General features: G+C 45.9%; 1 protein-coding gene across 2 annotated transcripts in view; it reads left to right on the forward strand.

Moving 5' to 3' along the window:
- The first annotated feature begins 11945 nt into the window (after positions 1–11945).
- ETV4 (ETS variant transcription factor 4) overlaps positions 11946–14051 on the forward strand; it is a 40773-nt gene continuing 38667 nt past the window's right edge. For both annotated transcript variants that reach the window (XM_053266012.1, XM_053266013.1), the window contains exons 1-3: positions 11946–12127; positions 13181–13281; positions 13682–13778. In XM_053266012.1, coding sequence (XP_053121987.1) covers positions 13222–13281; positions 13682–13778 — 157 coding nt within the window. In that variant the 5' untranslated portion in view covers positions 11946–12127; positions 13181–13221. The remainder of the gene's footprint in view (positions 12128–13180; positions 13282–13681; positions 13779–14051) is intronic.

Consider the following 14051-nt stretch of genomic DNA (forward strand, 5'->3'; position numbering starts at 1 on the left):
TTAAATTTCAAACCGTTTTAATCAGTTTATTATTGTCTCCTTTTCATTTTTGCTGTATTTTAATTTTTTTAAGGTAAACTGCCTAGAAATACATATAGTAGGTGGTATATACATATGAGCACTAAATAAAACAAACAATATACTTCTGAATGTGCTGTTCTGTTTTCATTTTATGGTGCCAGAGAATTTTTGGTGGTGTGGATACGACCTCTTCTCATATCTACCTGGCTCATTTATTACATTACTATATGCTTCAACCTTTGGAGGCTGCACATCAGGTGCTGATTCTTCTTTGAGGGTGTCCTATCTTGAAAGCCACAGGCCTTAAGGCCAGCCTCTGAACTGGGAAGGTGCAGCAGTTGCCAACTCTCCAATCTGTCCCTGTAGCTGTGCTTTTAACAGGGCCTTCATCAGCTGAAATGGAGACACTTTTCACAGCACAGAGGCAAATATTATCCTTTGTCCTCTCCCCTTGTGGTGGATCATGTGGCCGCAGTCTTGAGACCTGGCTGCCTGTAAGCAATAGAATCTGACCCAAAAAACTTGTTCAGGGAGGCTTGGTCAGCAGACCAGAAGAAATGCAAATCTGAAATATCTGGGTTGCCTTGAACTGGAACCAAACCCCAATCACACCTAATGGTAACCCATTCAAAATTGGTTCAGTAATCGGACATATGGGAGATGCTTTTAGAAGGTGATGAGGGCTCCTCTCTGCTCCAGCTATTTCTGGAGAAACTGTCTTTCCCAGTGAGCCATCTGAAAAGATGAGCAAGAGAGAGAGACATGGGCAGACCCTGGAGCTGGTGGTCCTCCTGGGGTTCAAGTTGTGGTTTGCCCATCCACAGGCTGTGAGTTAGCAACAGTGCCTCAGAGCGGAGGATTCTTAAACTGCACCCCAAAGGGTTTTGCATTTGTTTGGCACTGCTGTTCACCTTGGCTGCCAGTCTACCATTCATCTGTACCAGGGCTGCACAAATCTGACCCTCCAGCTGTTGTGGGACTACAGCTCCCATCATCCCCAGCCACAGTGGCCAACAGCCACATATATATGTTTATAAAACCCTTTTAAATATAAAAAGGAACAGTTTAACAAATAATACATATTGATTGATATCCTAAATTACACAACAGAAGTCGTAGTACAATTAATTAGGCCTTTGATTTAATTATTATTTTTAATTTGTTATTAATTAACAAATGCATGCACTACATATTCTATCTTCTAGTAGGCAATTAATCCTGCTGTTCCTGCAATGTTCCAGGTGCGAATTTATTCACCCTCCACACACTCCTGCAAGTTTCTATCATCCTTCACAGGGAAAGTTCATGCTGTGTCCAGACAGAGAGGGGGATCTTCTCTTCCTGGAATCTGTACTTTGCCATCTGCTGGTCAGCTCTTGCTTTTCCTGAAGAACTGGTTACTATTTTTCTGGCAAATGGTGGTTCTGTGTATAAAGCAAGAACTGACAAGCAGGTGGCACTGTAGAAATAACATGATGACTAGTTTTGCCAGTTTGGCTCAAATCCGAACCAGATTCAAGCTGACCTAGCCCGGTCTGGTTTTGTGCACGTTGAGCCAGACCTGATTCGAGTTGGAACCGAGCAGGCTCGAAAAGGCTCGGAGCTCTACTGGTAAAGAGGAATCTGGTGAGGATTCCCCTTTACCAGTAAAGGGCAAGCGGGGGGCAAGGGGGCTTCCCTAAAAAAAGCATGGGTGGGAGGGGAGTAAGAAAGTACTTATGAGTGCTGCTGGTGGTGGCAGTGGAGGCCACGGGGGGGGCGGGGGCAGCAGTGGCGAGGTGGCTTCCCCCACACCTGACGGCCTCCCCCAGGGCGGGCAGGGGTATTTTGGGCCCAATTCAGGCCTCTGCGCAGGCATGGAGGTCACTAAAATGTCCTCCACACATGCACAGAGGCCACAAAATTTGCATGACCACAAAATTTGGTTTAAATTGTTTCCCACTTACATCTCAAATGTTCATGTGTCCACCATTTTGAATAAAGGTGGATGACATCATTACAAACTACGCCCTTGAACCCTCTCTATATATCCCTATATGTCCCTAGGAGAGGAGAGCTGGTCTTGTGGTAGCAAGCATGACTTGTCCCCTTATAGCTAAGCAGGGTCTGCCCTGGTTGCATATGGATGGGAGACTTGATATGTGAGCACTGTAAGATATTCCCCTTAGCGGGATGGAGCCGCTCTGGGAAGAGCAGAAGGTTCCAAGTTCCCTCCCTGGCTTCTCCAAGATAAAGCTGAGAGAGATTCCTGCCTGCAACCTTGGAGAAGCCACTGCCAGACTGTGAAGACAATACTGAGCTAGATAGACAAATTGACTGTCAGTATATGGCAGCTTCCTATGTTCCTATTTACACCTATAGCAAATTTGGTTCAAATCAATTAGGTGGTTTACAAGTTAACCCAATTGTGCCTCAAATGTTCACGTGTCTACCATCTTGAATTGGAGTGGATGACATCATCACAAACCATGCCATTGAGGTGTCCCTGTGTGTCACTCACTACAAATGTACCAAATTTGGTTCAAATTGGTTAGGTGGTCCACAAGTTAACCCATTTGCTCCTCAGACATTTAGGCGTCCACCATCTTGAATCGGGATGGATGACATCATCAAAATATATGCCATTAAGGCATCCCTGTGTAGCAAATTTACAACTGTAGCAAATTTGCTTCAAATTAGTTAGGCCAGGGTTTCTTAACTTTGGGCCCCCATTGTTGGACTACAACTTCCATCATCCCCAGTCATGGCCTTTGTGACTGAGGATGATGGGAGTCATAGTCCAACAACGTCTGAGGGCCCAAGGTTAAGAAACCCTGAGTTAGGCAGTTCATAAGTTAGCTCTCTTGTGCCTCAATGTTTACACCTCCAATATCTTGAATCGAGGTGGAAGACATCATCACAAAATATGCAGATGAGGTGTCCCTACATCTGTACCCAATTTGGTTCATATTGGCCCAGGCATTGTGAAGTTGATAATGGACAGACAGACAGACAGACAGACACACACACACACACACACACACACACACACACACACACACACAGAATGCCGGGTGATTTCATGAGCCTACTGGAAAGAAGGCTAACAAAAAGGTAGAAACTGGAGAAATAATGTACCATGCTATGCTCTGCAGGTCACCATTTGTCCAGCAATGCCCCCCTCCCCGCCACAATTTCTCCAGTTTTCCAAGAAAAAAAGCAGATTTTTTTTTTTTTAGGGAAGAGCCACGAAATGGCTCCAGTCAGTAAAATGGTGGCCGGAGATGACCTTGGAGGCCATTTCCGGCCACCTAAGTACCACGGATAGCTGAATTTTAACCTTTAAAAAACCCACATATACTGAGACTGGGGGCACATGGCCTGACCACGGATACGCGAAACCATAGGTGCCGGGACCGTATTGTAGTTTGTTAGGCAAATAGAGTTTCATGGATTGCCTCCTTGGATGATGTTGCATAGTAGCCAGTTGTAGACTTTCTTTCACTGATCTGTTCATTTTCCCCACTAAGCCATTCCTTCAAGAATGGTACAAGGAAATAGTGTTTTATCCCATGGTTATGCAGACATTATTCCATTTCAGATGAGGTAAGCTGTGTCCCATTGTCAGTCACTAGTTCTTTAGGAAGACCTTCTCTTGCAAAAACTGCAGCCATGAACAGGATCATGGTTTGATTGGTAGTAATGCTGTCAGCAAATGAAACGGGGGACACCTGGGATAGTAATCCATCATCACTATAACAAATTTTTGTTTTGTGGGCTGGTTATCAAAAGGTCCCATTATATCTAGAGAAAGGTTTTTCCAGGAACCGTTGGGATACTCTGCGGGAGTCAAGGGGGTGGCAAAAGTCTTCTGTGATTTTGCACATACAGCACAAGCCATAGAGTGCCTGATTACATTTTCAATGCATTTGTCCATACCTAGCCACCAAAAACATTCCCTGATTCTCTTTTTAGTCAAGCTCATGCCATTGCCTACAGTGACCTTCGACGGTGACCTTCGTCGGCAATATGATCACTGTTGCTTGTAAGGAGGTTGGCACCACCCAACGATCATTTTTAGCACCAGCTTTCAAGAAGGGACAGCTCACTCACTACGTGTATGTACGGTTCAGCTGCCTTGTATTTGCATGGGCATTCATTAGTTATGTAAGATTTAAGTTCAGTAAGAACTTGATCAGCACTGAGGGCCGCTTTCCATTCAGAAGATGTGATCACTCCATCAGAGGATGAAGCTATTTGCTCAATTACAACTCCTTCATCCTCGTCTTCTGGGATCTCCTCTTGGCCTGGAAGTGGAAATCGAGATCAACAATCTGCAGTTGTATTCTGAAGACCTGGAAGATATTCCACCTGGAAATCATAGTCCATAAGCCTGGTGATCCATTTGGCTATTCTTAAGGTCACTTGACTTGATCCCTGGGTAGTAAATAAAGCAGATACGGTTTATGGTCTGACCGTAAAGTGAATTTTCTGCCCCACAAGTAAGTCCTGGAATGCCTCACTGCCCAGAAACATGCTAGAGCTTCTTTTTCAATGACAGAATTCATCTTCTGTGGTGCAGTGAGAACTCTGGAAGCAAAGGCACCTGTAACTTCCCTGTCCCCTTTTTGCTAGATCAAGACAGCACCCAAACCATATTCAGAAGCATCAGTGTGCCTATGGGTGTCAAAAGGAATGGGAGTAGGGCTTTAAGTAATGGCTGATTTGATAGTCTGAAAACTAGCCTTGAAGAATGCATCCCAGTTAAATGCTACATTCATTTTAAAAAGACACAATGGAGAAATCTTGGAGGCCAATGTCTAACAAATTTAGAGTAATATTCATAGAGTCCTGAAAATGAGCGAAGTGCATGCTTGTTATGTGGCTCTGGTGCTTCCCAAATAGCTTTCACCAAGCTGGTTTTGGGATGCACACCACTCTGAGATGTTGTGTGTCCCAAGTACATTACCAAGAGTGTGCAAAAGTGACATATCTTTGCAGGAATAGTAAGCCTGTGTTGGAGTTTTCTTAAGACTTCTTTCAGTTTAGCATCATGCTTCTCAATGGTTTTGCCATACACTAAAATGTCATCCTGGAAGTAAGCGATGCCATCTGTAGTCCCCAAAATGGAAGCATCATTATTTGAAATACCAAAGCTGAATAGGCTAATCCACAGGGCAGCCTTTTGAATTGAAAAAGGCCCTCTGGGTTAATGAAGGCTGTACATTTGCGAGAACTTTTGAGCAGAGGAATTTGATGATAGGCTGAAAACAAGTCCAAAGTTATCAACACTGAAGCCTCTTTCAGAATAAGCAGCATTTTATTGATATTGGGTGATAGATAACAATCCACTACCATGCCAGAGTTCACATCTCTTAAATCTATACACATTTGAAGTGTGGCTTCCATACAAGAACAATGGAAGAGCATACAAGAACATTCCGATGAATCAACAGACTCTATGATATCAGCATGCTTAAAAGTTTGTTTGGTGGCGACTCAGAGGCGGGCCTTCTCTGTAGCTGCTCCGGGGCTGTGGAATGCACTCCCAGCAGAAATTCATAATCTTAAATCCTTAGTGACCTTCAAGAGAGCCCTTAAAACCTATCTGTTTGGCCTGGCCTTTCAGGGTTTTTAATTAGTTTTAATTGTTTTAAAGCTAACCTGATTTTCAGGGTTTTCATTGTTCTGATAGTTTAATTGTTTTTCAAGATGTTTTTAAATTGGTGTTCATATTTGTATTTCTGTTTTAATTGTTATTGGTTTTAATGATTTCTGTTTTTAATTGTAAACTGCCCTGAGCCATTTCGGAAGGGCGGTATAAAAATCGAATGAATGAATGAATGAATAAAAGCTCCTCTTCAAGTGGTTGGCGCAATACTATGGGTACATTCCTCACTTTATGTTGTACAGGTACTGCAGTTGCCTTCATCTGAATTTTATGTTTTTAATATCTGGCAGTGCCGGGATTATCTGCAAAAATATCTGAGAAATCAACAACCATATCAGCATATGGATGCTCCAATGGCTGTAATGTGGATTCCATGCTATTTGGGACTAACATGGTTGCTAGATCTTTCTGATGTTTCCAGGCCAGCCCAATACTGAGACTGCTTTTTGTGACACATACACTTTCCCTTCTGCAGTATGCCCTTTGCATTCCAGGACAGCAGTGAAGTATCCATTTATGGTGTGTGAACAGGGGAATAGGGGTGTGCAAGCCGGCTTGACTCGAGCCAGGCTCAAGTTGAAGCCAGCTCAATTCAAACAGTTTGAGTCAAGCTGAACTGGGCCTGGTTTGTCCCTAAATTGAGGCAAACCAGGCCCAGTTTGGTTCAAGCCACCTCAGAAATTACTGGTAAAGGGGGATCTGATAAGGATTCCCCTTTACCAGTAAAGGGGGAAGAAGGTGGCTTTGCTAAAACGAGTTGAGGTGGGAAGGGAGTGGGTTTTTTTACCTTTAAAAGTGCAGCTGATGATGACTTGTGCTGCTGCTGATGGCTGTGGTGGCACAGGGGTTGGCAGCGGTGGTGGCTGCCCACCACTCCCGCCAGAGCAGGCAGGGCCAGTTTGGGCACGGTTCAGGCCTCTATGCATGCGAGGAGACCACTAAAATGGCCTCCACACATGTGCAGAAAATGGCCTCCACACATGACCATTTGTGTGGTCATGCAGATAGGCTCTGGACATGCTTAGAGGCCATTTTAGTGGCCTCCATGCATGCATAGTGGCCTGAACTGGGCCCAAACCAGCCCTGACTGCTCCCATGGCAGGGGGAAGGGGGAAGCTGCTGTCGCCACCACCAACCACTCCCATGGCCCCAACCACCACTTTTAAAGGTAACAATTCACTCCCCTCCTGCCCAAATTTGTTTTAGTTAAACTCCCTGGTCCCCCACCACCACCACTTTACTGGTAAAGGGGAATCTAGTAATTTTACTGGTAAATTAATTTACCAGTAATTTCTGAGTCAGCTCGAGCTGGGTTCAGTTCGAACCGAATCGTGTCTAGCTTGAGTGTGCACAAAACTGAACTCGACCTGCTTTGGCTTGAGTCTGATTTGATTCGAGCCAAACTGTTTTCTGGTTTTGTGCACACCTCTATAGGGGAACTTCCATTTCCCCATGGGTGGATTTCTGAAAGCTGCAGGTGCAGATCTGATGTAGTAAGGAGTTTCTTGTAAAGCACATGGGAAATGATAGTGTATCAGCCAGCATCCACACTTCATGGCCATTAAGTTCACCTTGACAATGTGGAGAAGCAGGCTCTGAGCTGAGCCTGTCCCACTTAAAACACTGTCAGGAAGTGGTTCATCTGCCTCATCCTTGTCATGTGGTGAATCAGTAATGGAGTGGACACAGGGGCATAACTATAATAGGGCAAGGGGAGACAGTTGTCTGGGGGCCCACTGCCTTGGGGGGCCTCCCCAGAGGCAAGTCACATGACTGACTCCCCCAGATGCGCACCCACCCGGGCTTCCTTCAGTTGTATTTATCCTCCAAAATTGATGTGAGTCTTAAGACCTGGAGCTACCAGAACAGCATGTCTTTCTCTAGTACCATTAAATGACTTGCATCGTCCACAATATGTATATAAATTTTACTATGCTTTTTGTTACCACTATTCAGCCTCATTTAAGATTTCTTGACTTCATGAGCTGAGCTTCAGTGGAGGGGGGGGCATTTTACAATCTTGTCTCTGGGCCCACTCCAACCTTGCTACGCCTCTGAGTGGACAGCAGACTTGAAAACCTTAGCAAAGTGTCTCGTTTTCTTGCACCTGTTGCAAGTGACCCTCCGTGCAGGACAGTGAGCAAAATTGGCTTTGTGGGCAGAGTCTCCACATCAGTAGCAGTGGTAGCTCCTCCTTTCTTGTGTTGCCACTTTCTGGGACAAAGCCATATGCGAAGATTGGGCTTGGAAGGATTTAGACTAACAGCCTGGATGGATTTCAGGGGGTTGGGTTTGGGGTTCCAAAGAGAGTGATTTGGCATAGTGAAGAGCATTTTCCACCCTCCTAGCCATCTCCATAACTTTATCCAAGGTAAGTTTCCCTTCTATTAGCAGTTTTTTAATGCAGTCTGGAGCAGTTTGTTTTCATAACAATCGGGTCCCTGATCATTTCATCAGTAAAGTTGGGAAACTTACCGGTTACACTTAAGGCACACAATACTGTGACATACTGATCAATAGATTCACCAGGTAGTTGGGATCTAGAATAGAACTTGTAACGTTCAGCAATCACATTCAAAGTAGGTTTGAAATGAACATCTAAGGCTTGAAGAGCAGCTTCCTAGGGGTTGGCATCCCCTTCCAAGTAGGCAGGAAAGGGCAAATGATCATATATATTTTGGTCCAGGCAGTGAAGCAATATAACCTTCTGCTTTGCCGGAGTAGAATCACGGGTCTGTATGGTGAGGAGGTAATAGAAATAGGCCCTCCATTGTTTCTAGAGAAGAGCAGGTTCTCCTGGGGTGGACAGCAAAAAAGATGGTGGTGGAATCTGAGCCATGCTGCAGTGGGCACCCAGTGAACAAGAGAGTCCAGGAGTGATAAGGAAAAAGTACCTTCAGGGGTTGTCTAAGTCAGGAAGCTGGAGAAACAATCAGCAGCAGTGATAGTAGAATACAGCAGTCCAGGAATGTAGGCCCGGCCAGTAATGCAATGAAAGGAAGATGCAGAAACTTTCACAGGCTTTTCAGGCTCATACGCATTGCTGGTTCAAAATCTCATCATCAAATGTTTTAGAGCTGCTTCCCTCTTAAACACAAAGCAATCTTATGTTTATTTAACTAAGCTTTATTCAAAAACAACTCCTTTCCCCCTGCTCTTTCCCCTTTTTTTCCTTCCCCCCTTTTATGACGACAACTACAAATATTTATATACCACTCTTCAACCAAAGTTCACAAAGCGGTTTACATAGAAAAATAAATGATATATATATAAAATGGCTCCCTGTCCTCAAAGGACTCATGGTCTAAAAGAAACAGGGCCAATTCCAGCAACAGTGACTGGAAGGTTGCTGTGCTGGGGCTGGATAGGGTGCGTTGATCCCCACAGGGACAAACTACGAATTAACCAACCATGAAAAATCGCTAGATAGGATACATACTCATGTTCAAAGCTGCAGACTGCAAACACTACCTAAAAACAGTGGTTCCTATGTGACAGATCTGTTACGATGCTTGCTATGACACACTTATTCAATTTATTGCTCGAAAAGGATTGTTTTATCATATGCAAACATATACAAATTCAATTAGCAGATTGACTGAAGCTCATATAATTAACCAACTACAATTTCTTTTATCCAGTGACAACCCTAATTACTTAAAGAACACACTACTGATATTATGTAAAATAAGGTGGCAAGGAACCAGAACATCTCGCCAACCTCCTGTCACCCACCCACCCCCACCATCATACAAGATCAACTTATCACGTCCACAGGCAACCTCCAGCCTCCTCGGGCACAACTTAAACAGGTGCATGATATGAAAGTTTGTCCACAGCAAATGCCTCCAGCAGACTCAAGGGTAGAGGCCCTCCTGCTGCACACCACAGGGAAAACAAACCAAGAAACAGCCACTAGCCAAGCAGGAAAAAATTCGGACCCTCATATGGTGAACATATAGATATTCTGAGTGTGAAAAAACAGCAAACTTATCATGCCATTCCAGAAGATTAGGAAATTAAAAACAGAACGACATAGATTCTTTATAGCTCTTGGTTCTCCATTACAGCTCTTGTGTGCAAATGATTATCTACCATTTCCAGCTGGATGCTCTCTATTCTTCCCTTAAACATCCAGAGGAGGATGAATCCTTTATGATTTGGAAGTTTGCATCTACCATCTTGCGAACTCTAGATTTGCCCAGATAAAAATATTTTCTAATTTTGGCTAGGAAATCCGGGCACCATTGAGGAAGTAAGTCTGGGAGTTCACCCCCTTACATGTTTCAGACCGCATGATTCTTCCTCAGGAGCACCTAGATCTTGTGGCAACTCACTGGTTGGAATGGGACCAGCACAATGTTTTCATGGACAAATTTTAAAAAGTGGGAAAGTACTTAGGGAGAAGGCACTGTCTCAGAATCATAACAGTGGTTACTTTAAGAGTAACATCTGGAATCCTGTGATTAGGACTCTTCCTCCTTTTTCTTCTTTTACAAAAATCATCTCTAGGGGGCTCCAATCCAGATTGGGGCTGGAGTGCGGGAGCACGTCACACAGAATTCGGGGTTTTCATTGTGCATTATGAGCGTAGCCCAAGCCCAATATCCAGGGTAAACGAGTGTCGTATATCCAAGGTAAAAAAATCCACTTTTTGCATCAGGTTTTTTTTTTTTTTTGCAACTTTGAACTAACAGAAAAGCCTCGCAATAAACTCACGGTAAAGCGAAAAATGCCCTGGAGATGTTCCCCCCCCCATATTTTCCCCCCATTCTCCGCCCCCATAATATCAAGCCTGGCAGCCCTTAAAATATTTCAGTTGCTTTCAATAGTGACTTGGCGATTGATGCTGATTCCTGAAGATTCCAGGCCAATCCTGGAGGATTGGCAACTTCAGTGGGTCTCTTCTTAATGGGGTGGACCCCCCTGGCTCCCATCCCCAGTTAACTGGCAGATGCAGGTTTCTTTCATTCTGAATGGGTCAGCCACCCCCGCAATGCTGTACTAGCTGGGAGATGCTGCCTGCTATCAATGCCGCAAAGTATTGATGCTACATGGAACTCTGTGGGGATTCCAAACATGATGGGCAGCAGAAGGCGCCAGTTAGGACACTGTCCTTGCTGCTGCCAGTCTGCTGAGAATGAGAAGAAACCCACAGAGGAAGGGGAGCGGAAACCCATCCAGTTAGCGGTTGCCAAATGTTGGCTGGGACTGGGCCCAATCCTCCCCACGGGGACAGGGCAGGCATCAACTGTGGGCCCTCGGCAGCTAGACAAGGAGAGAGGCCCTGTGTAGGCGCCTGCTCCTTTTAAGTGGGTGGCTGCCTTAGATTGTTGTCCTCATGTGGGCTTTTTATGGCGTGTGTTTGCTTTCATGGTTATGATTTGTCCTTTTAGTCTGTTTTGTTGCCCATATCTTAGTGTTTAAGATTCTGCTCCTCCCTGTGAGAATCTCAACGAGGGTGGGGGTGCAGGTGGGGAAGCGAGTCATCAGTCCTCTAGATAAGCAAATAAATAAATAAATGATGAGGCTCAGAGAGTAACTGCAATGACAAAGGCTCTTAAGCGACACACATACACTCTCTAATCTATCTATCTATTTATCTATCTACTAATCTAATCTATTTACCACAACTGAATCTTGAGTATACGCAGCAGGAAGCCAGTCTTTTAAAACCCTGCAGAGGGTCTTGCCCCTCCTCTAGGGAACCTCTAGGAATTTGAAATGGAGGAATTTCAATAAAATCTGCATTTTCAAATCAAGTAATTATGTTATGGCTACATTTTCAAAATCGTATGTTGCATTTCTAAATACACGTCCCCACGAGGATTGGTTTTAATCCACTCCTCCGCCTTTAGTGCAGATGGTGGGAAGGGTGGAGGTGGTTGGGGGGGTACAAAAATATTAAGGCCCTTGTAAACCCAGCGGCGCAACCAGTTTGAAGCTCGGAGGAAAGCAAGCAGAGAATATACACAGAAGCCTCGCCATCTATATAGCAGCCCAGTCATCGTGTCTACAAACCGTGACACGTTCTCTCTCTCTTAGGCCTTTTATGAATGAACTTTGGGCGCTCTTGTTTTTTTATGAATGGGAGTTCCAGCAGTGAATGAATCTTCGAGTACTTTATGCTGATTGGCTCAGAGCGCGCACGCCACGCCTCATCCCGACTGAGTGAGGGCCATGCTGAGCCTTGATTGGCTGGGCGTGTCTCAGCGAGCCAAGGGAATTCTCACCCCCCCTCCTCCATTCACAAAGTCAATGAAACAAAGAGAAACAGAACAGGCACTGTTTCTGTGAAAGAGGAAACGACTCCAGGCTGGAGGCGGGAGCAACTCTACCCGGCTCCGTCCCACGAGAAGCAGCGTATCCCTGTTGTTTGGGACCAGCTGCCTTGTGGCGCGGGCCGATCGGGAAGACCTGAATTGACCGCCCCCCCCCCTCACTTTCCACTCTCAGGTGAAAGAGGAGGGGGAGGGGAAAGTTTGCATGGATATGGGGCGGTATTTTCATGTCTCACCGCAGAAGTTTTAGTGGATGTACTGGCGGGTGGGGGAAGAAAAGGAGACGGTGAAAAAGAACTATGTGGCCTATTTGGGGGGGCGGGCTGTGGTGTGCTGGTTTTGGACTGGGAGTCAGGATGTGGAAAAGACGGAGATCCAAGGATTGAGATGCTAGGGGGTGGGGGTGGGAGTAGGAGAGATCAATTGGGGGCTTTGGGGGGGGCGGGGGTGTTAATAGAAAGAGAGCCAAGTAAGAACGGAGACCGAGTGCATGATGGCGGGTAGGGGCATTAGGGTAAGGGAGGTGAGGTAGAAATAAAAAGCGGGGTTAAGCAAAGATGGGTATTATTTCTGGTGGGTCAGGCAGAGGGACCAGTGAGTCGACTGGAGTGTGGGCTTAGCATTCCCTAAAGTGTGAAAGCCCGGAGATGGGCGAAGAGAAAAGGTTGCGGGGGGGGGGAATTGGGTTGAGAAGGTGGGTAGGGGAGGATCGCAGGGGCGAGAGGAGTGGGAGCACCCGGCAGAGGAGGGCAGGGCAGCTGGGGCCATGTGGGCCAGGAGCAGAATGGGAGCTGGGCTGGCTGGTGGGAGGGAGGGAGGGAGGGCGGGAGGTCCTTGGGGGTTATGGATATGTCTAATCTCTATGCTACCCTTCCACACATGGGTGGCACATAGTAATAAGAGACCACAAGAAGACTGTTCCCCAGAAGACTCTGCTCCTGTTAAGCATCCTTTCCCACCGCATTTGGTCTTTGGGGTTTCTCTTGGGGTGGGAAAGGAGTAACATTCCAGTCGGGTGTTTCTGCTTGGAGCCATCAAGAGAGGGCTGGTGGTGTGACCCTGACTTGCACATTTGTCCTCTCTGGGCATGAACCAAACCATCCACTGGATTGTCCCTCTGTCTTGTAGGGAATTCCTATATTTGGTAAAATGCACTCTGCCTGCAGAGGTGCTTTAAAGTGCCCCCATCTGCTTCCTTGTGTCACTCTTTTTGTGTCTCTTCTTGCAGGATCCGCTTCCTCCCTCCATGCCAGTGAGGAGTTTGCACCCATGGCTGATGGGAGGATGAAAGGGTATCTGGACCAGCAAGTGCCTTACACTTCTGCACAGGTGGGTACAAGGCCACAGCTCGCTCTTGCACCTGCAAGCCAGCTCCTAGCTACCTTTGCCTGCTTCTGCTGGTCAGCCATTATTATTATTATTATTATTATTATTATTATTATTATTATTATTATTTTACATTTATATCCTGCTCTTCCTTCAAGGAGCCCAGAGCGGTGTACTACATACTTGAGTTTCTCTTTCACAACAACCCTGTGAAGTAGGTTAGGCCGAGCGAGAAGTGACTGGCCCAGAGTCACCCAGCAAGTATCATGGCTGAATGGGGATTTGAACTCGGGTCTCCCCGGTCCTAGTCCAGCACTCTAACCACTACACCACGCTGCCCTTCAGCCTTGCAACCAGCCCAAGGCTTGACCTGCTCCATGTTGGGCTTTGTGTTTTCTTGCAGAAACCATCAGGAAATGGAACCCTGGCGGGCAGAGTTGTGATGGCTGTGCGAAGGAAAGCCATGGATCCAGGGGCACCCCATGTGCCAGACTCGGAAGGTGTGTGGCGGGGTGGGAGTTTGGGGGCACCCATGAGAGATGGATGGTATGATCTGTGGGGATCACTTGGGCTACAGATCACCCACGAAGCCTCTTGTGACTGAATAACAGGATGCTAGTGTGAGGTTTTCATCAGAAATGTTAGCTCAAACAATTATTCCAATTTTACAGAATGAGGAACTGAGGCTGGGGGAGCATGTGCCTTCCTCAAAGCTATGTCACATGTCATGGGTTTTGGTTTTCTGAGGTCAGTGTGCTGTCTACTAGACCATA

The sequence above is a fragment of the Hemicordylus capensis genome, chromosome 6 (assembly GCF_027244095.1).
Source record: "Hemicordylus capensis ecotype Gifberg chromosome 6, rHemCap1.1.pri, whole genome shotgun sequence".
NCBI lineage: Eukaryota > Metazoa > Chordata > Lepidosauria > Squamata > Cordylidae > Hemicordylus > Hemicordylus capensis.